The sequence below is a fragment of the Aspergillus sydowii genome, assembly GCF_001890705.1.
Source record: "Aspergillus sydowii CBS 593.65 unplaced genomic scaffold ASPSYscaffold_4, whole genome shotgun sequence".
NCBI classification, from domain to species: Eukaryota; Fungi; Ascomycota; class Eurotiomycetes; order Eurotiales; family Aspergillaceae; genus Aspergillus; species Aspergillus sydowii.
In genome coordinates, this window is record NW_024467862.1 from 962403 (window position 1) to 986923 (window position 24521).

Consider the following 24521-nt stretch of genomic DNA (forward strand, 5'->3'; position numbering starts at 1 on the left):
CTACGTACCTCGCGGCCTCGCGCCATGGTTAGGTATAGGCTGGGGCCTATCTATTTCTATTTCCAGCTGAGCTGACTGGATCTGGATTGAAAATTGGGCGTGGGTATTGCGCTCTCCCCTCCCTCCCCATCTCCCTGAGGTACTGATTGGGTGAGCGTTGATGCTTAGATACTTAGACAGTAGGTGATTGCTCCACCTATACATACGGCTGATGCAACCGAGCTGGAGCCCAGTCGTCGTCTGTGGCTTGCAACGTGCAGGGATGCGAGGAAGATCTGATGCTGATGGGTCCCTGGCCAGGACTAGCTGGGGAAGATCTGAGCTGGATGTGATGTCGTTGTGACATAACCGGGCTTGCTTTTTTTCTTTTCTTCTTTTTTCAATACTATCTGGTTCTTTTCTTCTATGATGTTGTATAGACTGGTTGGTGGTGTAGATTGTGGTATATATAGGGTGGTCGATTCTGTCTAGCTTCTGGGATTTAGATTTCCTTTCATACTTTTCTACTTCACTCTACTATACTCTTAACTATATCACTACCATCTTAGTATTATTGTATCATATTTTATTCTACATTACGAATACCTGATACCCTACACTACTTTACGCTTACTTGACGAAGGCGACGACGAACGAACGAACGAACAAGCAAACAAACATCCTTATCTATCAACGACTTCTAAACAAACCACTTGTAATTAACATTGGATTTAATCGACAAACTCCTGTACGCACTATCTAAAATGTGGTCCCCTCTCGCCAAGTCAGATCAGAGATCCAACGCCTCCGAGCGCAGGGTGTCTGGATCCAGCGGAGCCCCCAACCAGGAACAGAACACCGACTTCAACCCTAAGGAAGCCACTTCAAACCTGCAGGAACAGGCACCAGAGGCCCTCAACCAGAACCAGGACCAAGACCAGGACCAGGAGGAGCAACCTTCTACTCCCACCCCTGACCAGAAGGTCCCTGATACATCAGAGCAGCGCGATGAGGTCGGGTCCCAGGCGTCCGGCGCCGCTGGAAGCAGTGGTAGCGGTGTTTTTGGGAAGTTGAAGTCTCTTGGCGGTGGTCTTGGGCAGCAAGTTACTCAGACTGTCAAGAGTGTTCCTGGGCTTGCGAGCAAGCCGCTTGGGATGCTGAAGGGACTTACGGTCAGCGAGGGTGGTGAGATTCCTGGCCCTGAGGGTAACATTGTCGGCCGGGTTGTTGAAGGTGGTGAGGAGGCTGTTGGTGGAATGGTGCAGGAGGGAGGAAAGATCGTGAACGAGGCAGGCGAGACTATTGGTCAGGCTGAACTTACCGATGAGGTAAAGGGTACTGTTGACGAAGTGAAAGGTGACGCACCTGAAGAAGTACAAGAGGGTGTTGATGATACCTCCGAAGCCGCTGAGAAGGCAGCCGAAGACCCTGAAAAGGCAGTTGAAGACACAGCCGACAATGCCGAGCAGACGGCCGAAGACGCAGGTGAAGACGTCGAAAAGACAGCCCAAGAGGCAGAAGAGAACCTGCCACCAATCTCCTCCCTCGAAGGCCTGACATGCAACAAGGCCGGTAAGATCATCGACTCCTCGTCGGGAAAGCCCATCGGCGAGTTGGTGGAGGGCGACCCCAAGAAGCTCTCCAGGCTTGGAAGCAAGCTCGACGACAAGGGTCAATTCTGGGACAGCCGCGGCAACGTTATCGGGAAAGCCCAGACGATCAAGGCCGAGGATTACGGAGACGAGCCTCCCTTCACGGGTCTTGAAGGCCTTCACGTTGTCAAGGACGGTTTTGTTGAGGATGAGGGCGGCAACCGGGTTGGGAAGCTCACCGAAGGCGATGCTAAGAAACTCATCGGTCGTCCTGTCGATGAGGACGGCGACGTCACCGACCAGCACGGCAGCGTTAAGGGACACGCAGAGCCCTACGAAGAGCCTGACGAGGAGGAGCCTGAAGAAGAGGATCTGTCAACCCTAGAGGGCAAGACAGTCAACAAGGCCGGCAATGTTGTCGATGAGCAAGGCAAGGTTTATGGTCGCATCACCTCTGGCGACGGTAAGCGTCTTGCGGGGCGAAAAGTCGACGGCAAAGGTCAGATCTGGGGCGATGATGGCAAGGTCATCGGTAAGGCCGAGCTCATCCCAGGTGCCGAGCAGGAGAAGCCTGAAGGTGCATTCTATGGATTTGAGAACCTCAGCGTCGGCAAGGATGGCGTGGTCCAGGATGGATCCGGCCGCATTGTTGGCCGCGTCGTTGAGGGAGACGCCATGAAGCTTTCTGGCCGCCAAGTCGATGAAGATGGTGACATCCTTGACAAGAATGGCAACACTATTGGTCGTGCCGAGCGCTGGGAGCCGGAGGAGAAGAAGCGTAATGTCAGCCCCATGGCAGGCCGCAAGGTTACGCGTGACGGCGAAGTGCGCGACACGGATGGAAACCTCATCGGCAAGCTGACCTCCGGTAACCTGAGTAGCCTTGTCGGAAAGGAGATCGACGACAATGGATACGTCGTCGACAATGATGGGAACAAGATTGGCGAGTGTACCTTGCTAGAAAACATCCCCGAACCCGAGCCCGAGGAGCCCGAGGGCCCATCCCCCGAAGAGCTCGAGACCCAGAAGAAGGAACAGGAGGACAAGGAGCTGGCCAAGAAGATGTCAAGCATTGTCTCAGGAACTCTGGACCGTGTCCTGCCCATCTGCAAAATGATCACTGATGTGAGTTTCCATTCTACTCAGACCAATTAAGCTTCTAGGACAATTTACTGACCCTTATATAGCATGTCGACAAAGCAGAGAAAACACCAAAGGAGGAGCTCGACGAGGAGCAAGTGGTTAAGAACGTGAAGCCATTGCTCGAGGAGGCCGGCAGCATTATGCAAGAATGCAACGGCGCAATTCGTGCTCTTGATCCTGATGGACGTATTGCCGCCAACGCGAAGGCCAGAGCTGCCTCCCATGAGGCATCGCCCGAAGAACACACGCTGGCCGAGAAGCTGAAGGAGCTTACGGATTCGGTTCTCAGGACCATTGAAAACGGAAAGAAGAAGATCGAGGGCATGCCGCATGCAAAGAAGGCACTAAACCCTCTCTGGGGTCTGCTCAGCGAACCGCTCTTCCAAATCATCGCTGCCGTGGGTCTCCTCTTGACTGGTGTGCTCGGCCTAGTCGGGCGATTGCTTGACGGCCTTGGGCTGGGTCCCTTGGTAAACGGCTTGCTCGGTGGCCTGGGACTTGACAAGCTGCTTGGGAATCTGGGGCTGACATCCTTGACGGACTCCCTTGGCTTGACCAACAACAAGAAATAGGAGGATGATCGAAAGAATTTCATTGTGTTCTCACTTGAATAATAAAGTCAACATATTAGGTAGTTTAATAATCCGATTCTAATTCAAAAGCAAAGACACGCAGCGTAAGCATTGGCTAATTTCCTAAGCGCCTCTGGGAATGCTGCAACATGCAACGGAAATACCATGTTCACTGTAGCAAGTTGACGCAATTTGATATGATTCATGAATAGTTAGCTTGCTTCAACTAAGCGAATGACTATCAGGAAGCCACAAGAGACGGGAATCGTACAGCAAGCTGTAGAGACCAACAAAATACAATATCTGGAAGAACAGCAATACCAATAACCGGAAGCGACGCAAGGTAAGCTTGTAACATTCACTAGCAGTTTCTCCTAATGTCTTTGATGGTGATTTATGTCGCAGCAAATATGTGCTACACCAAGGTGTAGCCACGGTCAATGAGATGGTCGGCCGCAAAAGTCAGACACCAATCTTGAAAGCGCCCGGATTGAGGTGCATATCGAAAGAAACCATGGACCTTATTGTTGTCGCCCCATATAACAGACCCGCATGCACCAGCAGGCAGCTGCGAGCTGGATCCTTGACCCATATAATTCCAGTGGCACCGAGTCCAGGCTTGCCCAGGTTCATCTAGGTCGTTATTCGGGACACGCATAAGTGCATGGATGCCTATAGTGCCTTCCGCGAACCCTGAAAATGGGCTGTCCATATAAACGTTGCTACCAATGCGCGTTTCGCCAGCTCTGGCAAACTGTCTCAGCGTAAATGGCCCCCCAGGGATGATAGTGTTCTCAAATGGCTCGTTAACGAAAGTGACATTCTCGTTCAGCTTCACGAGAGCGACATCGCTATGGCTTAACTCGAAGCCAACTTCACCGATTTCCTTACCGCGAGAGTTGGGGTGATACACCTTATTTGTGAACGGATAACCGGGGAAGCCATGAGCTGCAACAGTCATGTATGTCTGCCCTAGGGCGTCTCTCACCATAACCCCTGATGATGTCGTGAAATTATACCCTTCAGCGGGGTGCTCTCCGGAGTTGATCATCACTCCTGGGCGCAATGGCTTATACTCACTGGTGTCAAATGCGTCCCCGTCTGGCTGTGAAGCTGGAAGGGCAGGCAATTCGGCCGGCCGGCCCATATCCGATTCTTCTAGGTAAAAGCAGGGACAGCCCCCTACAGACTTGGGTACATTTTCTAGAACTTCATGCTCCGCAGATACCAGGACAATGATTATGACACTGCGCCAATATTGGATTTCAGTGACCTGGACCAGAGACTGATCGAAAAATTTTCGGAGGATGTCAAACACTTGATCCACTAGATACTCGGCGTCTCGAAGATATAGGCCATCGCCCAAGGTAATACGAGAGCGGCTTCTATGCACAAGGGGTATCATAGGACCACTGTCTTTGCGGTCTGTGGTGATATAGCAGGGGACGTTGGCGACCTTGAGAGGCCAGGGTTTCGGCGGCAATTTTTCCAGAACAAAGACAAGTGCCCATTCATCGAAGTCTACTCTTAGAGTAGATGGAAATACTTGTTTGAGCAGGTCTAAATTACCTCTTTCGAAAAAGCCTTTTGGGTCTTGATGAAGGTCGAAAGGCAGGACGATGTGCTTGGCGGATGGGAGGGTTTGACCATGTCCGGGGTGAGGAATTTGGAATTTTTCCCGTGATTCTAAAGCCCATTAGGATCCCTGAACTTATAGTCACTTTTTTTGGGAAATGCAGTTTGCTTACCGATGCGCAGCTCAGAGCCGGGGAAAGTGCCCTGCGGGAAAAGAGGTGGTGAGGGTTCATTAAAGACGATTTGTGGAGGGATGGAACCGGCTGGAGAAATGATGACCTTACATTTGGGGGTAAAAAGTTCGTGAGATGGGGTGATCTTTCTCTTATTGGGGGTCTGTCCGTCGGTGAGCGCCTTGGGTTGTGGTGACACAACAACGACCTCACCCTGAAAAGGGCTTTTTGGTGCAGCCATGTGGTGTAGTTATCGCAGAAGATATGACAGAGAGTGACAAAGATGTGAGAAAGTAGGTGAGTGTTGGGGATATCAAATGGTACTGAGGTGGAGAATGGGATGGAGTAGGTAGTGTTATGATGGAGGCGTAGATGAGCATATAAGAGGTGCGTCAGGTGACATTGACTCAAAAACTGAGCCTCAGCTAAGTTTTTTCTGAAATTGTCAGGAAGGTCATGACACCGGTTGCCTTTAAATGCGTGGAATTTAAGTTAGGCACAGGAACTCGGCTTCGCAGGGCTGCTGGCTCGCGCGATTATCAATATAGTGCGGACATGGTCTAACTTATAAGGTTATATCCCGGTTTGTCATTTTTTAGACAGAGAGTAGCTATCGACAACAAAACCCATTGGCGAGGCCTTTCAACAGCCGTTGGCAAGCCTGGTGTTGCTCGGAAACCAGGATGTTTTGATAACGACTGCAACTTAGCCTGCCAAGTAATCACCCAATACTTATACGTAATGGAGAACGACCGACCCTAGGCTCGTCGGGATTTCCAAAAAAAGGCCTCGTTGGTTTAGATCCTGTTGCTTTTTGGTTGGTGAACGCCGTTGCCTGATTTGAGGATACCGGTTCAGGACTAGAGGGTTATACCGTGGACCCATCTCCAAGATTCTGTGATTCTCCCGAATCATATTATAGAGTGCAAACACAACGGAGTACGCTGCCGAATGGGATAATCCGTATACGACGAATGATGTTCACTCCACATCAGACTTGCGTACCTTAACGGTTTCCGAATCTTCGCCACTAGTTTGCGACTCGTTATCATCGTCATCATCCATAGCCACAGCAAAGTAGTCGTCCCTTGTTGCCTGTAGAGGGTGCAGAGGGTTTTCCTCTTCCCAATCCGGTTGGCGCTCACGCTGCTTATGCTGGCGTGTAACAAACCAGACCCAACCTACCAAGGCCAAAGCAACAACAGAAATAAAACTAGCAGCAAGAGAAACCAACGACCATCCATGGCCAGTTAGAAGCAATCCGATAATGATGTTTGCCCAGCCTAGCAATAGGAACAGACGTCCCAGCCATATATGACCGTGCGAGGCCCACTGGCGTGTTTGTATACGAACGAAAACAATGTGATGACGCCAGCCTAGTCCTATTTGGACAATACTGCAGAATGCCACAATAATCCCAATATAATGATGGACCGAGTCGATCTTATGCGCTCGAATAAGCCCTATAGCTGTGCCGATCAAGACGAAGATTGAGGCGAGGAGCTGCAGGATCCAATGATACCGGAATGATTTAGGCGACCCTGACCGCATCGCAATTACACCGGCCGGGAAGAAAATCATAAAGGCAGCACTCATGAGAAATCCGTGAATGTAAACAGCCGGATTCATCCAATTCCATCCACCGGGGATATCCGAGGCGCCGAGTGCAGTGACACCAGGCCGAATTGGAGGCGACGATGGTGTGGATGTGTCATTGTTGATAGAGCGCGCCATGTCAACGTAGAAACGACCCCAGCCGCCACTTGATGCATGGTGCCCGTGCACCTTTAGATGTACGTCGTCTGAGTAGTCGTCAAATTCCTGCTTATCATTCCACGCCCAAATCCAGGGTTGGGCGCTAGCATCTGCAGTTATTGGAGCACCAGGCCACTTTCCGCATGAATAGCATACAAGAGCTACCTTCGCAGTAGAGACCGAGGCTATGTCTGAAGAAGTGGTATGCGAATCATCAACGTCTGAGACATTAACAGGAACCCAATCGGTCTGTAGGAGACGGATACTCGCCCCTCCAGTATCGGCTTGAGTGAGGACTCGGGGTTGATGATGACCGTCAATTGTTCGGATGCTCACTGTCGGGGCCTCGTGGCCAGTAGAAAAGGGATCGCCGTAGACAATAAACATTAGCGAACCTGCCATCATGGACCCTGTCCCGAGTGCAGTCCATCCCAGCGCCGAGCTTCTAGTAACATGCATACTCATGTACATGTCATAGTCGTTTGAAGAGACATTGTTGTATGTGGTAATTCCCACGCAAAAGTCGACGGAAGCATCGGGGCCATTCTCATGGCCGAATCGGCAGTACTGCACGGGCTCACTCACTGCCCGAGCGACGAGTACGAGGACCGCAATCAATGTACTCAGACATGGTATAGATAATGGTCGTTTCATGGCAATTAGCCTGTAATCTGGAGGTATTATGAGAGGAAAATATGCGAAAAGACGAAAAAAAGAAGCGTGATAGAAGTCAATAAGCACAGCATGCATGCACGTGATCTTCATATCGTACAGTATTGGTTGTTGTGTCAGCAAGGGGGCCGTCAATCTGATTGGATATGACACAGCAGATCCAAAGAATACCAATCAGGTGACCTTTTAATTGATATAGGTAATGATCGGCGGTGGCATCTTCTCCAACTCCGACTTCATCCCCGCATTCCTCCAACAACAACGTCCATAGACTCCCGCTTTTACAAACCAGTCGATATGACCGCATTGCTGAAAAAGCCCCTGAAACTCGCCTTGGTGCAGTTGGCGTCAGGTTAGCCTTTCCCCCGTAAACATACCTATTGTACCGAGCTAATCGATATGAGAGTATAGGCGCGGATAAGGCTGCTAACCTTGCCCACGCCCGTACTAAAGTCCTCGAAGCTGCAAAGGCTGGCGCTTCACTCATCGTACTTCCAGAATGTTTCAACTCTCCATATGGGACGTCGTATTTCCCTAAATATGCTGAAACCCTTCTTCCGTCTCCTCCAACAAAAGAGCAGTCTCCGTCTTATCACGCTCTATCAGCCATCGCCGCCGAGGCAAAGGCATATCTCGTAGGGGGCAGCATTCCTGAACTCGAGACAACATCGAACAAATATTATAATACATCGCTCGTATTTGCACCATCGGGCGCGCTTATCGGAACACACCGCAAGACGCACCTATTTGACATTGATATCCCAGGAAAGATCAAATTCAAAGAGAGTGAGGTCTTGTCGCCCGGTAATCAATTGACGATTGTCGATCTGCCCGATTACGGTAAAATCGGCCTTGCTATCTGCTACGATATCCGTTTCCCCGAGCCAGGTATGATGGCAGCGCGCAAGGGTGCATTTGCACTTATCTACCCTGGTGCTTTCAATACGACTACTGGGCCCCTACACTGGCAATTACTCGCTCGTGCTCGAGCCGTCGACAACCAGACATATGTGGCCTTGTGCAGCCCTGCACGGGACATGAATGCCACCTACCATGCGTACGGTCATAGTCTGGTGGCGGATCCTAGCGCGACGATTCTGTCAGAGGCAGAAGAATCTGAGAACATCGTTTACGCCGATCTGGACAACGAGACGATTGAAAGCACACGAAAGGGCATTCCGATTTATACACAACGGCGGTTTGACCTGTACTCGGACGTGAGCAAGAATTAACGGTTGTCATTGAACGCCAGAGTAAACGCGACCACTAGATACATATTGTATTGAATGTCGCCCGAACTGGCTATCAAGACGCGGTGATCTCACGCCTAGCCCCACGGCTTCATAAGCTGTAAAAGGTGCCACTTAGAGCAACAATTTGTGCAACCTTCAGTTCTAGTATAGTAAATAATAATGACTTGTGTCTGTCCGTGAGAAGATCACTAGCTGTCCAACCAAGATCCAAAGGGTTGTAAAGCGAAGCCGATTGTCGTAGTTCAGCTGAATTAGGGTAGCCCAACTAGATGTGGCTCGTGCGTCCGCCGTCGTCTCAAATGTGCCCTAACCTATCCGTATGCAGTCTGCACTGGACGCATGATTGAGCTCTTGGCATAGAGTAATGAAGTTCTGTCGGGCCGTTCAAGTTGTGGTGTATTTCCCTGATACCGTATCCGTACATAGAACGAGCCGCTTTATTGGTGAAGCTACTGTAGGGCAAATCACAAGGCGGTCATGCGACACGATATTATTGAAGCTCCGCCCCTAATTGAGCCTTTAAATTCCTTCAAAGTAGAAATTCGGATAACATACGACTACAATAAATAAATAAAAATTAAATTCGAGTCTCATTTTCTTCTCGGTTGTTAATGAAGTTCAAATTCTACAGGGCTGATGGATATCGCCCTGGTCGGGTAATAATCACATGACTTTAAATTGGCCAATCAGCGTGACCCCACAACAAGCGAGCCGGCACTTGGAATTTCGACCACCACGAAAAAAAGGCCATCTCGAAATCCTCATTCTCTCGACAGTCGACACTTTCAGCCAACCACAGCCGAACACCCTTCAGTGAGTTTGTTGCGCCCATTCCCAGCTTTTCATCGAGAATCTTCCTCCGCGACGAATTTTAATTCTAACAATTTGCCTTTTCTCTCCACAGAAATGTCCAACGTCCAGCAGACCGGCAAGAAGCAGCGTTCGGCCATCGCCGACGTGGTGACCCGCGAGTACACCATCAACCTGCACAAGAGGGTATGTTGAAGCGCAAAATCCGTTGTTACCTCTCCTTTATCTTCATTCTTGCGGTCGACACTCAATCGACCGAAACCTGCGAAATGTTGCGGAAGATAAGGATGAAATACACCTTCTCTTTTGGTAAAAACCGTGAGGCATGGACGGAGAACACATAACACAGTCGACATGAAGCAAACAACTTCCCTTCACATGAGAAAGGTGGAACAACCTATTACCTTGCCGGGGGGAAGTAAAAGCAAAGTCGCACAACAGCCCATACATATGACCAGCGCTGGAGCATCTCAATCTAAGAAATTGGAGCGAGATGCAACGGCACAGCTCGGCAAATTGGGTACACACCATGAACGAAAAAAAGAAAATGAATTAGTTTTATGAAGTCCACCTCATGGCCGCAAACGCAGCAAGAAAAAAAAAAAAAATTCCTCTTCTCAAGATGGCATTCGGGCGGAAGACTGATTCTTACTTTTTTTTGTTATTCAATAGACGCACGGTGTTTCCTTCAAGAAGCGTGCTCCTCGCGCTATCAAGGAGATCCGCGCCTTCGCTACCCACTCCATGGTAGGTCAAGTCTAAACTCCCCTCCCACTCACCTTGGATGGATGAGGTGGGAAAATAGAGAAGAACACAACTAACCATTCTTTTTCTCCCACCGCAACAGGGTACCACCGATGTCCGCCTCGACCCCCAGCTGAACAAGAAGGTCTGGGAATCCGGTATCAAGGGCGTTCCTTTCCGCCTCCGTGTCCGCATCTCCCGCAAGCGTAACGACGAGGAGGGTGCCAAGGAGAAGCTCTACTCCTACGTCCAGGCCGTCAACGTCAAGGAGCCCAAGGGTCTCCACACCACCGTTGTCGATGAGGAGTAAACGGGTGTCTTTTCTACCGGTTGAGTTGGTTGATACAAAAATGAATTCAAAAATACCTCTTCTGTGATGGCAACTTGTTTTCGTCGTTGCTCCTGATTTTGTTTTTGTACTCCCGTAGAAACTCGCTCTTGTGATCCATTGTACTTTGTCCAGGGGATTGCGTAGATGGATTTTGTAACGGAAGCTTTCAGGACGCCCGTTCGTTGGCATCTAGTAATATGGAAGTGGTTCAAGTAATTCCGTGTTTTACGTCAGTAACAGCGAGAACTACTGCATGAAATATCACACCCTCAGTAGATGCAAGTGGTCAATTAACTACAGCCCTTATGTATGACCACTACATACAAAAAGCAATTAAAGCTTGCTGAGCTTCATGCTCTAAGAACAGGGTGAGAAACTAGAACATGTGTGTATTTAAAAAGCAGAACTCCCAACGTATGCATATGGGCCATGGCCTGGGTCACAGAAGACAAGGGGGAAGAAGAGAAAATGAGACGAAAACATGCAATTTTAGATCAAGCAGCAAAGCGGTAAGGCGAAATGGTGACAGATAATACATCACAAGTTTTCGAAATTCGAAGCTTGCGAGTTCCCATTAAACCCGGAATGAAGGGACAATCCGGGGGTCGGGATGGGAAGGGTAGGGGGTTAAGTAGGGGTAGTGTAGTAGGTAAGAAGCTGTTGAAATTCACATAATGCAACGTTGCAATGTCCGTGTCTGTTCGTTCGATTTTAATAAAACAATCTTCCAACTCTCAGATGAGGTGGCAGTCAATCGGTTATGATTTGTTCTCTTCCATTGCGGTTCCAAGTTTGGATGCATCCTCCTTCTTGCAACGGATAGCCCACATTGCGGCAGCCCCGTCGGGTTGAGGAACGACAAACTGGATGTTTGTCCCGTTAATGCTGTATTTGATTTCCTTCATCAATCTTGCGTTCAAGACCACGTTCCCACTGGGTTGAGCTCTGAGCAGAACACGGCAGCGGGATGTGGTTCGATTCTTCAATATGCGGACGGAACCCACGCCTTGACTAGCCCAGGCGCCGTTGACCATTTTCAGACCACGTGCTCGGACCTCAACAACAACGTCTTCGTCCTCTTCGCCAGCGCCACTTCGAGAAAGATCAACCTGGGGCAAAGTCTCTGCAGCATCGCCATCGCCAGACTCAGCTCCAGTGTCGGAAGTCATCCCAGGTGTCGATGCACGGCTTGGAGTTTCGGAGGTGAGCGCTGACGGAGCCAGAAAGGACGAACCGGTCTGCGACGGGCCACCGAACGAGAAGCCGGGAGTTCCTTGAGCACCGTTGGAACCAGATTTAGATCCCGCAGAAGAAGCTCCAAAGAGCGTCGAGAAGGGGTTTGCAGGTCCAGACGCTGAACCTGCCGGTTTTTCAGAATCGGACTTTTCTGCTGAGGCCGGAGCCGTTGTTGTAGAGTCGGACGCGAACTTTATGGGCGTGTTGAGTTTCCACGTGTTATCACTGCCAGGCTTTGTCGGGCTGGTTCCGGTAGCGAAGACTGAAGGAGTGCTTGTGCCCGACGCTGCTACCGAACCTCCGAAGATATTTGTCGAGGCAGGCTTAGGCGTGCTTTCACCAGGCTTCTCCGTCTGGGGCTGAGATGGGGCACCGAATGGGTTTGGAGTGGATACCGAGCTATTGAAGGACGACGCATACTTAGAGGAGCCGAGAAGTGAAGAGACCTTATCATCCTCACCCTGGCGCTTCGGCTTTCCTTCTTGGTCATACTCAACACGATCGAACAAGCTGCGACCACCCGAGCTTTGTTCTTTCGAGGCTGGCTCATCAGAACTGTCCGCCGGCTTCGACTTCTTCAGGGCCTTTGTGAAATCACCTTCGTCACTGCTTTCAAGGGCAGAGGAGTCACGGGTGCCATTAATCTTCGAATTAGGTTTGTCTGCCTCGAGGTCCTCAGTTGGCGCGAAGGACGATTCTCTGGCGGCATCATCACCTGAAGCGGAGGCTTCCTCGGTGTCATCGGCGTCGTCATCATTCTCATTCTCTCCGCTTTCAGATGGAGTTGCTGATAAATGACCGAAAATGTTGCTAGGCTTTCCTAAGGAGCTCGGCTTGATATCCAGGATCGACGAGGCCGGGCTCGCATCCGACTTCTCCTCTTCCGTAGCGCTGCTCTCTTCATCGAAAGAGAAGCCTTGACCGGGAATGAATCTAGCACGTTTGTTCTTTTGCTCTTCGATTTCCTCACGCTTCTTGCGCTGATTTTCTGCATCTTTTCGTTCCCATTCTGCCTCATCATCTTCGTCGGAGTCAAAATCTTCGGCTTTGCGCTTTGCCTTCTCCTTCTCAGCCTCCTTATCAGACTTAGACTTGAACTGGGCGAAAAAGTTGGTGTTGCCGCCAGAGCCAAATTTAGGAATGGCCACAGGAGCCGCCGAAGAGCTAGCACCAGCATCGCCCGATGGTTTCAAAACAAACGGGTTTGCTGGTGGGGTGGCACTTGCGGGTGCAGTGGACGCAGAGAACATCGGCTTAGGAGGTGATGCCGTTGGTGTTGTGGAGAACAGAGCAGGCTTGGTAGACTCCGGGGTGGACGGCTTGAAAGACGGAGCATCAATTTTCTTGGGCGAAGGGGCACCCGCGGGCTCGTTGGTTTCAGAGGTCTTAGACCGTGAAAAGGAGTTTGCAAAGATGCTCGCCGTCGTGGAGTCTCCACCGGTACGTTTGGCAGGGTGTGGTGAGGATACGTCATTATTGCCGTCCTCAGTTGCTTTTCGTTTGTTACTTGTTGCAGGAGTAGATTGGCTGGCGCCGAAAAGTTGGGGTGAGGTGGTCTTGCTTGGAGACGCTGTGGCAGCAGTAGAATCTTCAACATCGCCGAATTGTCCTTTAGAAGGCTGGACAGCAGTTGTTCCATCGCGGTCGTTAGAGGCTTTACGCTTGGTACTCGCGCCTTCAACCGGGGCACCAATCGTCTCACGAGTGCGCAGGAAAAACTGAACAATGGCGTCGAAACTATCAGTGGCCGGGTTCAACTTCGCAACTTCGCGCTGGAAAGATTCATTCAGTAGGCGAACGCGGTAGGCCATTTGCACATCCTCCTTTGTGCTCTTGTCTAGACCAGCCGGCATCTTGGCAGGTTGCAATTTGCCAAATCCTGGCGCCTGCGCGGTAAAAGTAGATGATGAGGACGGCAATTCTGCTGCTGGTTTAGTGTCATTGGTCTTGAACGGAGTTTGAGGAGTCGTCAGGGGAGCAAATGCCGAAGCCGGAGATGCAGCCTGCGGTTTTGAGATCGAGAATGCAGGAGACTGAGGTGCAGGTGCTGAAGGCTGGCTAAGGGTTGAAGCGGAGAAAGGTGAAGCCGCAGTAGATGCTTTTGAGAGCTCACTCGTCTTTGTTTCTTCTTTGGACACTGGCTTCGGAGCAAATAAATTTGGTGGTGTTGATGGTTTCTGCTCGGACTTGGGCGCTTCTGCAGCTGCTGGATTTGGAACAAATAGGCTGCTGAACGGGTTGCCTCCGGTAGGCTGGGGCTTCTCTTGTTCCGAAGAAGCAGTCTTCGGCGCAAACAAACTTCCCGTTGATGGAGGTTGCGATGGGCCACTAAACGGGGTGGGGACTGCTGTTGTACTTTGAGAGAATGACGGTGCTCCAGTTGAACCAGAGAAGCTGAATGATGGTTGAGATGGTGTAGGTTGGCTGGCTTTTGTTTCTTCCTTAGCTTTCTCCTCGGAGGGCTTCTGCGACGTCGAGGGAGGAGCACCGAAAATATTCGTAGACTGGAACGGACTTTGTGCTGTTGTTGCAGGTTTAGGTGTTGATGTGCTGAAGAGCGAAGGCGTTGCAGTACCAGTCGTAGATGCGGCACCACTAAAGGATGGCGCTGCAGGGGCTGATGATGTAGGTTGAGTTGTAGCGCCGAAGAGAGACGGCGACGAAGTCGCGGGCTGCTCTGTTGACTTAGCTCCAAACAGTGGCTTTGATGGCGACGCCGGAGTAGTGCCGCCGAAAAGATTTCCACCTCCAGAACCACCAAAGTTTGTCGAAACCCCGAATCCACCACTTCCACTTCCAAACGCTGGTTTCTGAGCGGCAGACTTCGCATCAGGGGAAGTTTGCATCGAGTCATTTCCGAATGCTGTAGACTGCCCGAAGGCGTTCGGTTTGTCTTGCCCAGATTGGGCGAAAACACCTGTTGAGGGAGCAGCAGTAGTAGACTGGCCGAAGATGTTTCCACTCGTGGGAGCAGCAGTACTCGGTTGAAATGAAGGTCCACTGCTGGCAGTGTTGCCGAACAGGGCCCCCGTGGAACCACTTTGTTGAGATCCAGCTCCGAACAGTCCTCCGGAAGGAAGAGGTTGTTGGGCAGATTGGCTTGGAGTGGAAGGAATGTTGAACATACTTCCCTTGAATCCAGAGAAACTGCCTCCGGCCGGCTGTTGACTAGAACCGCCAGTGTTTATAGAGGCGAAAGGATTGTTCGCAGGTGTCGACGATGACCCACCAAACGAGGTAGAGAAATTGAAATCTGATGATCCACCTCCAGAGCCGAAGGCAAATTGTGAGCCCCCGTTCTGTGCTGGAGGCTTGGGGGCTGGGCTAGCCGGAGGAAAGCTTTGTGACTGTCCAAAACTAAAGCCATTCGACATTGGCTGCTGGCCTGCCGATGGAGAAGAGACTGTGTTAGGGTCGATAGAACTGAACGGTCCGCCAAACGACGCACTCGGGGTAGCAGCAGGTGTGCCAGGAGCACGCGGCCGCCTTCGGACATCCTTGATTCTAGGTATGCTGTTAGTCAATGCACATACTATGATATGATATGTCATGAAGAGGTATATGTAGGGCTAATGGACGCAAGGGAAGAAGGGCAAGAGTAGCACCAAAATTGAATAACACCAAAATTAAAAATATACACAAGGGCAGAAACCAAGACAAGCATGCGTTCGACATGCTGCTAAAATTCTAGCTGCTGCAGGGTGGATGTGCAGGAAAAGGAAATAGAGTTGTTCGCAAAGGTCGGTCAGGTAACACTCACCTTCTTGCCGCCATTTGCGCAGCTGTGGCCCGCTGGGGCTTGTCATCTGGCGTACTCGACATGTTGAATTGGAATAGATCGCTGTCCTTGTCCCCCTGAGGGCCTTGGGCTGCTCTCTTAGACATTTACCAACACAAAAGTGCAGCGCCCGCAGCGTTCACCCCTTCTTAAAATGCAATTCAAGTGGCCCAGGGCGCGGTTGTCATTCACAGTTCTGCGCAGTTTCCAACGCCCAGAAATTATATTCCACTCTCAGGAGACTTTCAGGTCGTTGGCGACTCGTTACCACGACAACTACCAAGGAGCTTCGCGGTGCAAGTCGGAGAGCCGGGAAAAAAAAATTATGTGCGGACAAGTTCACGAACGGCGCACGACGGGGAAACCACGATATTAGCGTTTGGAAACGATGTCAATGATAAAAGACAAAACTGAAAATCTCCGGTTTTCGGTTGCCGCGAATCGTGGATCGAAATGCGCACGCGCTGGATCCGTTCTTCGGGGTGGATAGGTTCGCGATTCGCGAAGCAACACAAGGAGTAAGGAGGATGCGGCGGGAAGATGAAAGGAAAAAGAGAAAGGACAGAGCTAGAAAAGAAATTTGTTCATCGAAACCAGAGGAGAGGGCGCCTCTTTCCGATGTGCTCTGCCTGGGAGTGATGGGATAATGCTGGCTGGAGCTACTCTTTTTTAGCCGTTGCTCGTTCCGCTCGCGATTTTGGCTGGGGAGGAGGGACTGGAGCCAGCTGAGGTAAAAAAAAAAATAGTCACGTGAGACCTGCAAGGCCGGGTCTTGGCATGTGAGCAGACAATGCAACCCACCTCTGCCATTCTACATTCTGTTGAGAGTATTGACAGTCAAGCGAAATTTAATCCCAGTCTAACACATCTATTATGTGCGCCATTTTTATATCTATGGCCTACCAATGTTTCTGTTGTATACAATAGACTGCACCCTGTATAGTCTTGTGTTACCAGTATTATCTAGTCACGGGATTCCATGCTTACACCGCACCATCAGACAATAACTAGTTAACAGTGGTTCCATAGCATGAGGGAAGAATGCAAATGGAAAGCATGGGTATGGCATCCCACGCCTTCACCGCAGATTGATACGCAATCGCTGCCTAGTACTCATTAGGGAACACTCAGTTTTCTCGCGGGACAGTTTCTCGATGTGCCGCGCCGCCTCTTTTTTACCCCGTCACTATCTTAGTCATACGCGCGTCGGCCGAAATGTCCGATGACGACAGGATAGGCGACCAAGCTTGAAGACTTTGTATGGAGTTGACCACATGGTAGAACTCGACGGGTGTGAGAAAGCTTAACTATCTTTCTCCTACTTCACAATATATTGGGTTTACTGTACTGCTTGGAACTCTTGGGAAACAACCTGGGCGGCTCTGTCCCAGCGGGTTAAGGAGTAGATGTCAGCTTGCTCTAACCAATTGCACTCACCAAAACCAGCCCATCTGGCATAGTGAACATACTATTCGGAGAAATCTGTCTCGTTTGGAAATATACAAGTGAAATTGGAAATCTTCACAGGGTCTTATTCTTTCAAAAACTCAATAGATCACCATACAGCTAGCAAATACATCGATGAAAATATATAAAACAGGGTATCTATAGCTTGGCCTTGCCCTGGGCCTTTTTAAGAACGGGCTCCATCTTAGTAGCCTTCATGATGTTGCCCTTGATCTTGAGCTTGCCGCCCATGAAGAGCTTCTGGGCATTGGCCTTGCCGGAAACAAGGGAACCGAAGTCAGCATCGGAAAGCTGAAGGGTCACTGTTGATCGAATAATGTCAGCACTCTCTCTTCATGAGAAATAAAGCTGGTATAGATGGGTAAAACTGACCATCAGCCTTCTTGCCAGCAGGAGCAGCACCCTTGCCAACAACACCTTTCTCCTTGAGGTCAAGGTGCCAGCTTTCTTCCTTGCCGTCCTTGTTCTTCAGAGTGAAAGCGACAACTGTCTGGGCCTTGCTGATGGCATCCTTGCGCTCGGCCTCATCTCCCTGGAGAGTAGAGTTGATCACGTCGAACGCAGCGGAGGACTCGAAACCGTCTTAACGAGAAAGGTCTGGTTAGCAGGGAATGTAAGGGTGCCGGGCTGAGGTAAACTCACCAACTTTGAGAGACATTGTGGATATAAGTGGTGGAATTAATTGTACAGTTGTTATGAAGAATTATGTGTAACGACAAAGCAAACAGGAGACGAGCGAGGGGGAACAAATATTAATAGTGATCGCATCGATCTGACCCCGGGATTTCGGGGCATGTGAACCAGGCGGTCGCGGGCCCGCTGTACCGAGGCTTGTTGCTCTTTTTGGTGCTGGCCGTGGCTCTCTTGTGCTTTCCACCAATCGAGTAAGCCAGCACACGATCCACAGCGATGGATCGAGCTCAACGAGGGTTTCCGTTCTCTTCAATTCTTGCGAGCTGTTGAGTGGAGTCGACGAGAAGCTCGGATCTTGATGTTCATGGTGGGATAGACTACGTACTGTGGTCCTCCAATTTCCATCCACTCGCCCACATGCAAGCCATGGCGTGCCTCGCTCCCCGGACTTGGGGTTTCCCTTCATATGACGATATATCCCTGGATTTTGTTGGCGTTTTGATGAGAAAGAGGTTTAGTGTCTCCTGTCATTGTGTATGTCTTTATCTTCAAACTTCTCAATTACTCCAGCTGCCGTCTAATCCTCCAAGTCCCAAAACCGAAATCTAACCCAACGCCTTATCCCAGCCTCGAACGCTTTGCGCCTCTTGCTCCATCAACGTAATATCGAAATAATATTTGAAAGCCTGCATTCTGCCTTCTTCCGAACCAAAGGAATGCATGATACTTGTCTTTCCTCCCAGGTTGACTTTGACCACGCTGCCCACCAGCATGACTTTTCCGACGATCTTGATGTCATCGTTGTCAGGCTGGATGTTGGGTTGTCAGAGAACCGAACACCTTCACCCTCCCGCAGGGCCGCAAGAATCGAACAACAAGGACAGTCCACGGGTGCAGGGTCTTTGCGGAACCCCACAAATTCAGCACTTCAAAATCCTCCTGAAAGAACTCGAGTTCTGCAAAGCTATAGAATGAGTTCCAATCATTCTCCGGCGCATTCAAGTACTGGTATATCCAGAGCTTGTTATCCTTGATTCTCTGTTTCGGAATATTATCATGGATAAGCCGGACTTCTTGACGGCCAAGGTTATGCACGGCTAGTCCCTGCTCATCAAGGGGAAGCGGGCTTGTTGGCCCATCGCCGCCGAACCCAACGTCGATAGAGAAACGTTGACCGGAAGGCAGATGTACAATGTTGTTTATATGAGTGCTATCTCATATCAACATTTGAGTCAGAAAAATACTTTACGGAGCATGGTCTGGCGCGATTCGTCCGAACCGCTGGTGAACTACTAACGCCATTAGTACTTACAGTCCCTGATATTCTCCTTTCTGCACCCCGTTCATTCTCGAACGGTTTCTGACTCTGGTCATATACGCGCGAAACCCCAAGGCACGAAGCATATGGTAGAAGAAGATGCTAAGCTACATGCAATAGCCTCCTCTTCCGTTGGCTCCATCTCTTCCTGGACCCGTCAGCTTCTCATAGAGGACTTCCGGGCGAATGTCCACTTAAATGCGTCGGCGAGTAAAGGACAGAAAGGTTCTCATGGGAAATCTCGAGATCTGACGTCTCATCAACGTCCTGAGGGCCTCGTACGTTTTCGTGAAGGTGCTAGGATTCACAGTATACTCGAGTAAGACGTTGGAAGACGTTGGAAGACGTATATGTTGGAGCCATGCCGTGGCTTGGTCCGTAGAATAAGCGGGTTCCTCCACCATGGCGCCTGTGTTCATTTTCTAAGAAACAATAAGAATAAGATAGGTATTGATAGCTGAAGCACTCGTTGATCCCGGGATTTCTCGTAGTCTAATTGCCAAGACACTGCTACTTGACTCACTTGGTTAATTCGAACTCAACCTGCCGCTACCATTGCAGTATCTATTGTTTTGTCTTCGTTGCTAACCCACTAGGCTAGATCGGGATACTCAGCCCCAATCCATGGATCAAAACGGCTATGAGATCAGCTCATTCATTGTTACTATGAGGAATAATGGTTAAGGCAAGGCTATGACAAAGATTCCAAAATAGGAGCCAACAATAGAATTAATGGACGGGTGTCTTCATTGATCTATAAGGCGCTACTTCGCTTTTCATCTACTGAATGGGTATAATACCATACATTATAGATTTAATATGCGGGTGTCAATGTATATACTGCCTTATAGGGTAACATTACTTTGGCCTGGACCTGACTCGGCGTTCTTGAAAGTTTGGAAACTTTTTTTTGCCACCCTGAGCTCAAAGATTTTGTAAACTTTTTCGAACACAGCCAGTGGAGTGAGAGTTCTCGAATATTCCAAGCAGCATTGACTCACCGTAAGGCAAACATTCACTAAATCCGCCTTGGGGCGCATTTTGTTATCGTTATCGAAGCGCAACACGCCAAGAACGAATGATCGCCCGCCGCGATTCTCGAGCCTCACAGAAAGTCACCCCCCCGTATCTGTCACTTCTCATCAGTAATTCTGCCTCAATTTCGCTTACCCTTTCCTCGCATCTGACTTAACGCCCGCTTATCGTCTGGGATCACCTCCTCCTGCTCACCCATGGACCCGCCGTTTGCCCGGAACCTCGTTCGCGGCCTTTCTACCTGCCCATAAAGGTTGCCCTTCCACACGCTTTTCACGCCATTGCATCTGCCGCTGGGTTTCAAACATGGCGTCATCAGCCGATCAGACAGTTGCTGAGATCCAGGAGGAACTGGAATTACATCGAGTTATTTTGCAGAGCCTGGACGACTCGCACTGCTCGCGCCCTGATGCCGCCGAACAAAGACAAGAAACACTGGGTGTGATTAAAGAACTCGAAACAAAGCTCGCTGAACTACGCAGCAGCAGATCGCCCAGTCGTTCTTTTCGTCACCCCATAAATTCAGCAAGTCCAGTGCCACCGCCAGCACAACTTGATGGCCCGAGTTCTACAAGACCTACCATTCCCTCGAGTCCACCACAGTTTGGCCGTCCTGCGTTTTCCTCGTTACCCTCCCGGCCTCGAAACTCGCAATCAGATATGCCCTCAGGAAATGCCTACGCTCGAAAACGCCGATTTGCCGATGATGACGAAGACGATGTAGGTCAGGAATCGTCCAAGCGAGCGGCCATGTTCAGGACTGCTCCTATTTTCAGCCATTCCGGCTCGTCAACCTCGCGCGACCCTAGCAGTCCAAGTGATAAATCAATCAGCGAAGATGATGGCGATGATCTTTTAGAGTTTTTGGGACTCGATTCCCATGATATGCGTGCTCTAAAGGAGGAACAAAGACAAGCAGAGAGGTGGTTGGAAGAGCGGAAGGAGCAAGAACGTCGCGACGAGGAATTTGCTCGTACTTTGCTGGCGCGTGATGAGCCATCACCTCCACGACAAGCCCCTTCATCGCCGATTCGTCCACAGCCGTCTTTCCCTGGACGCTCATTTCTTCCACCAGATTTACAGCCCGAGCCTCAGGAAGGTGCACTTCATCAATCAACTTTGCCGACCAGCCATGAAAATCTACCGTTGCCGGTGGACACAAGGCCAACAGATTATGGCCTTGCTCCATCTTTCGGCATGAATAATAATTATATTGGCCCGCAATTTGATTCGCCAAGGATCCTCTCAGATAGCGATGAGGATAGCGATCTCGCCGAAATTACACCGGGGGACTTCCACCTCCATACAGGCATAAGACCGACCCAAAAGCCCTCACTTTCGAGCAGGGGGATTTTTGTTGGCCCAGACAGTGGCGCCCGACCCTATTATGGTGCCGTACCTGGACCGAGTGGTCCTGGCAATCATCGATCTATTCCGTGGGCAGATTCCATGCAATCGGCTATGGCGACATTAAGGGCAACCAGGGATCATTTTATGGGAGATCCGAGCAATTTCAACCTTCTCCCATCCCACGGGTCTATCAAGAGTGCGTTTAATGGCCTTATGGACAATGAATTCCCTACTCCCCTTTCAAGATACGATTTACAGTTAGTTGCCCCATTGATTGCTATTTCGTTTCCCCAGTCTCCCCAGTTTCGCTAACATAAGTACGTGCAGGGATCTATACGATCATGGAACCGACTCGAAGCAACTCAATGAGGAAATCAAGCAGCTACTGGAGACTATCCGGCCTGATGCTGATATTGCGGAGCAAGACCGCGAAGGAACTCCGGAGGCTCTGAAGTACTCGCTACTGGATCACCAAAAGCTTGGATTAGCCTGGATGAAATCTAAGGAAGAATGTGAACAGAAAGGTGGTATCTTAGCCGACGACATGGGCCTCGGAAAGACTCTTCAAGCGATTGCACTTATGGTGTCTCGTCCGGCAACTGATTCCGAGCGGAAAACAACGCTGATCATTGCACCTGTTGCTTTGATGCAGCAATGGAAGCGAGAAATCCAGAAGATGCTTCGGCCAGGTCATCAACTATCGGTGTACATTTTGCATGGTGACAAGCGAGCTGCGAGTTTCAGGGACTTGAAAAAATATGATGTTGTTCTCACCACGTTTGGCACCTTGTCCTCGGAGTTGAACCGCGTTGAGAAATACGAAGAGCTACTCAGGTCAGGTGCAGAGGAGCCAACGCTGACCAGGCAGTACTTGAAGACCTTACCCTGTCTTGGACCCAGCAGCAAATGGTATCGAGTGATAATCGATGAAGCTCAGTGCATCAAGAACCGAAACACCAAGGGTGCCCTTTCGTGTTGCCGTCTTAATGCGACCTATCGATGGTGCATGAGCGGGACTCCCATGATGAACAATGTTGGAGAGTTGCACTCATTGCTAAAATTCTTGCGCAATCGTCCGTATGGGGATCTAGAGAAATTTCAAAGAGTACGTATCCTAAGTTACGCGGATATTCTACGAAATCTTACTAACTGCTGAAATCAGGATTTTGGCCGACCATTGAAAAGCAACAGCCAGAGTTTACAGAACAAGGCAATGACGCAGCTTCGTGTTCTGCTGAAGGCTGTTCTCCTACGGCGGACAAAGGACTCTAAAATAAACGGCAAGCCCATCCTCAACCTAAAACCTCGAATTTCAGAAAGAGTGCATGCCGCGTTTAGTGAAGACGAGCTGGAATTCTACAGGTCGTTGGAAAACCGAACTCAACTCCAATTCAACAGATACCTTGAGGCAGGCACGGTTGGGCGAAACTACTCCAATATTCTAGTTCTTCTCCTTCGCCTCCGACAGGCTTGCTGCCACCCTCACTTGATAAGCGATTTTAGCGTCAAGCTCAACGAGACTACCGAGGGGGTAGATTTTATCGCGAATGCAAAGGAGTTCAGTGGCGAAGTTGTCATTCGTTTGAGGGATAATGAAGACCTTGAGTGTCCCATCTGTATTGATGCAGTGGACAACCCTATAATCTTTTTCCCTTGTGGACATGGAACATGCTCTGAATGTTTCTCCAGAATATCAGACCCATCACTCTCCCTACAGCAGGGCGTTGATGGAGCAATGGCAGTGAAATGTCCAAATTGCCGTGGTGTTGTCGACCCCAAGAAAATCACGGACCATGCGTCCTTCCGCAAAGTTCATTTCCCCGATTCATCTGGAGATGTGGCTGGGTTGGATGACTTGGACTCCGTGGTCAAACCTAACGGTGATGATAATGATGACGATGACGACGTAACTGATGATAGTGATAATGATGAGCAAGGCACGCTTTCTAAGTTCATTGTGAATGACAGTGACACTGATTCGACCCCTGCTCGGAGATCGAAAGGAAAGGGCAAAGGAAAAATGGCCGATAAGCCTAAAAAGACACTCGCGGAGCTCAAAAAAGAAGCAGCGAAAAACCAAGCGTCGAAACGCAAGTATTTGCGTCGACTGGAAAAGACCTGGATCACCAGCGCGAAAATTGAGAAGACCATGGAGATAGTACGCGACATTCAGAACCGGGAGGATAATGAAAAAACCATTATTTTCAGCCAGTTCACATCTCTTCTGGACTTACTCGAGGTTCCAATTGCACGCGAAGGGCATCACTATCGTCGATACGATGGAAGCATGAAACCAGCTGATCGTAATTCGGCCGTGATGGAGTTTACTGATAATCCTGACTGCAAGGTCATGTTGGTATCCTTGAAGGCAGGCAATTCTGGGTTGAATCTTGTCGCCGCAAACCACGTTGTGATTTTTGATCCATTCTGGAACCCTTACATCGAAGAGCAGGCGATTGACCGTGCCCATCGGATCGGGCAGATGCGCGAGGTGTTTATCCATCGAATCCTCGTCCCGGAGACTGTTGAAGACCGCATTATCGAACTTCAGGATAAAAAAAGAGCCCTCATTGATGGCGCCCTGGACGAGAAGGAATCGAAGAACATCGCCAGGCTGAGCACTAGGGAGCTTGCATACTTATTTGTACGTGTTCCCAGAAGACCTATTGCAGACTTACAAGTGACTAACATTCCTGCTTTAGGGAATCAACAATTAGGCATTTTATATTATCTACGGACGGCGTTGGGGTATCTGGGCTATCTTCTATTAGTTTTTTCAATATACCCACCGCAATCCGTCAAGTGTTTTTCGAAATTTAATTTTGTTCATGTTGCTTATCAACATATTCTCGGGTTCCGCTTTCTGTCGTCACAGCAATTTTCTAGACGCGAGGTGCATATACCTTCTTTGTTTCTCTTGCTAGGGCTTCCGTTTCTGTAATTATAGTATGGTTGCGTAAGTGGATTTCTTTTTTCAACCCCCCCAGTTGAGATATCTGGATTCTTTATTTGAATAGCACGCAGCCCTTCAAGCCCATCACACCAACAAGCTCTGTCCTTCCCGCGCAGAACTTAGGCTCCAGTAGGCACCTATTCCTCACCTCG

General features: G+C 49.8%; 9 protein-coding genes across 9 annotated transcripts; 4 read left to right on the top strand and 5 right to left on the bottom strand.

Moving 5' to 3' along the window:
* The first annotated feature begins 499 nt into the window (after nucleotides 1-499).
* Nucleotides 500-3381, top strand: ASPSYDRAFT_67762 (uncharacterized protein). Its single transcript, XM_040850415.1, has 2 exons — nucleotides 500-2696; nucleotides 2759-3381. Exons 1-2 carry the CDS (start codon nucleotides 744-746, stop codon nucleotides 3284-3286), a joined length of 2481 nt encoding a protein of 826 aa, XP_040703454.1. The 5' UTR covers nucleotides 500-743; the 3' UTR covers nucleotides 3287-3381.
* On the bottom strand, nucleotides 3230-5645 carry ASPSYDRAFT_886591 (uncharacterized protein). Its single transcript, XM_040852038.1, has 2 exons — nucleotides 5035-5645; nucleotides 3230-4972 (listed from the first exon to the last, which is right to left on the bottom strand). Exons 1-2 carry the CDS (start codon nucleotides 5273-5275, stop codon nucleotides 3702-3704), a joined length of 1512 nt encoding a protein of 503 aa, XP_040703455.1. The 5' UTR covers nucleotides 5276-5645; the 3' UTR covers nucleotides 3230-3701.
* A 370-nt stretch (nucleotides 5646-6015) lies between these two features.
* Nucleotides 6016-7443, bottom strand: ASPSYDRAFT_88562 (cytochrome and DOMON domain-containing protein; the record flags this gene model as incomplete). Its single annotated transcript, XM_040852024.1, has 1 exon — nucleotides 6016-7443. The coding sequence occupies one exon, from the start codon at nucleotides 7441-7443 to the stop codon at nucleotides 6016-6018; it is 1428 nt and encodes a 475-aa protein (XP_040703456.1).
* Nucleotides 7444-7758: 315 nt separating this feature from the next.
* ASPSYDRAFT_148408 (carbon-nitrogen hydrolase family protein) lies at nucleotides 7759-8693 on the top strand (the record flags this gene model as incomplete). The annotated part of the gene is made up of 2 exons (XM_040841814.1): nucleotides 7759-7813; nucleotides 7873-8693. 2 exons carry the CDS (start codon nucleotides 7759-7761, stop codon nucleotides 8691-8693), a joined length of 876 nt encoding a protein of 291 aa, XP_040703457.1.
* Nucleotides 8694-9620: 927 nt separating this feature from the next.
* Nucleotides 9621-10578, top strand: ASPSYDRAFT_88564 (60S ribosomal protein eL31; the record flags this gene model as incomplete). The annotated part of the gene is made up of 3 exons (XM_040852025.1): nucleotides 9621-9710; nucleotides 10197-10271; nucleotides 10372-10578. 3 exons carry the CDS (start codon nucleotides 9621-9623, stop codon nucleotides 10576-10578), a joined length of 372 nt encoding a protein of 123 aa, XP_040703458.1.
* A 779-nt stretch (nucleotides 10579-11357) lies between these two features.
* ASPSYDRAFT_150499 (RanBP1 domain protein) lies at nucleotides 11358-15657 on the bottom strand (the record flags this gene model as incomplete). Its single annotated transcript, XM_040842006.1, has 2 exons — nucleotides 11358-15339; nucleotides 15596-15657. 2 exons carry the CDS (start codon nucleotides 15655-15657, stop codon nucleotides 11358-11360), a joined length of 4044 nt encoding a protein of 1347 aa, XP_040703459.1.
* Nucleotides 15658-16873: 1216 nt separating this feature from the next.
* On the bottom strand, nucleotides 16874-18013 carry ASPSYDRAFT_44036 (SCP2 sterol-binding domain-containing protein). The gene is made up of 3 exons (XM_040846775.1): nucleotides 17723-18013; nucleotides 17453-17662; nucleotides 16874-17382 (listed from the first exon to the last, which is right to left on the bottom strand). Exons 1-3 carry the CDS (start codon nucleotides 17736-17738, stop codon nucleotides 17219-17221), a joined length of 390 nt encoding a protein of 129 aa, XP_040703460.1. The 5' UTR covers nucleotides 17739-18013; the 3' UTR covers nucleotides 16874-17218.
* A 305-nt stretch (nucleotides 18014-18318) lies between these two features.
* On the bottom strand, nucleotides 18319-19435 carry ASPSYDRAFT_57211 (uncharacterized protein; the record flags this gene model as incomplete). Its single annotated transcript, XM_040849334.1, has 4 exons — nucleotides 18319-18522; nucleotides 18554-18923; nucleotides 19026-19133; nucleotides 19251-19435. The coding sequence occupies 4 exons, from the start codon at nucleotides 19433-19435 to the stop codon at nucleotides 18319-18321; spliced, it is 867 nt and encodes a 288-aa protein (XP_040703461.1).
* Nucleotides 19436-20123: 688 nt separating this feature from the next.
* On the top strand, nucleotides 20124-24478 carry ASPSYDRAFT_44040 (uncharacterized protein). The gene is made up of 4 exons (XM_040846776.1): nucleotides 20124-21673; nucleotides 21744-22521; nucleotides 22579-24060; nucleotides 24119-24478. The coding sequence occupies exons 1-4, from the start codon at nucleotides 20373-20375 to the stop codon at nucleotides 24131-24133; spliced, it is 3576 nt and encodes a 1191-aa protein (XP_040703462.1). The 5' UTR covers nucleotides 20124-20372; the 3' UTR covers nucleotides 24134-24478.
* Nucleotides 24479-24521: the final 43 nt, after the last annotated feature.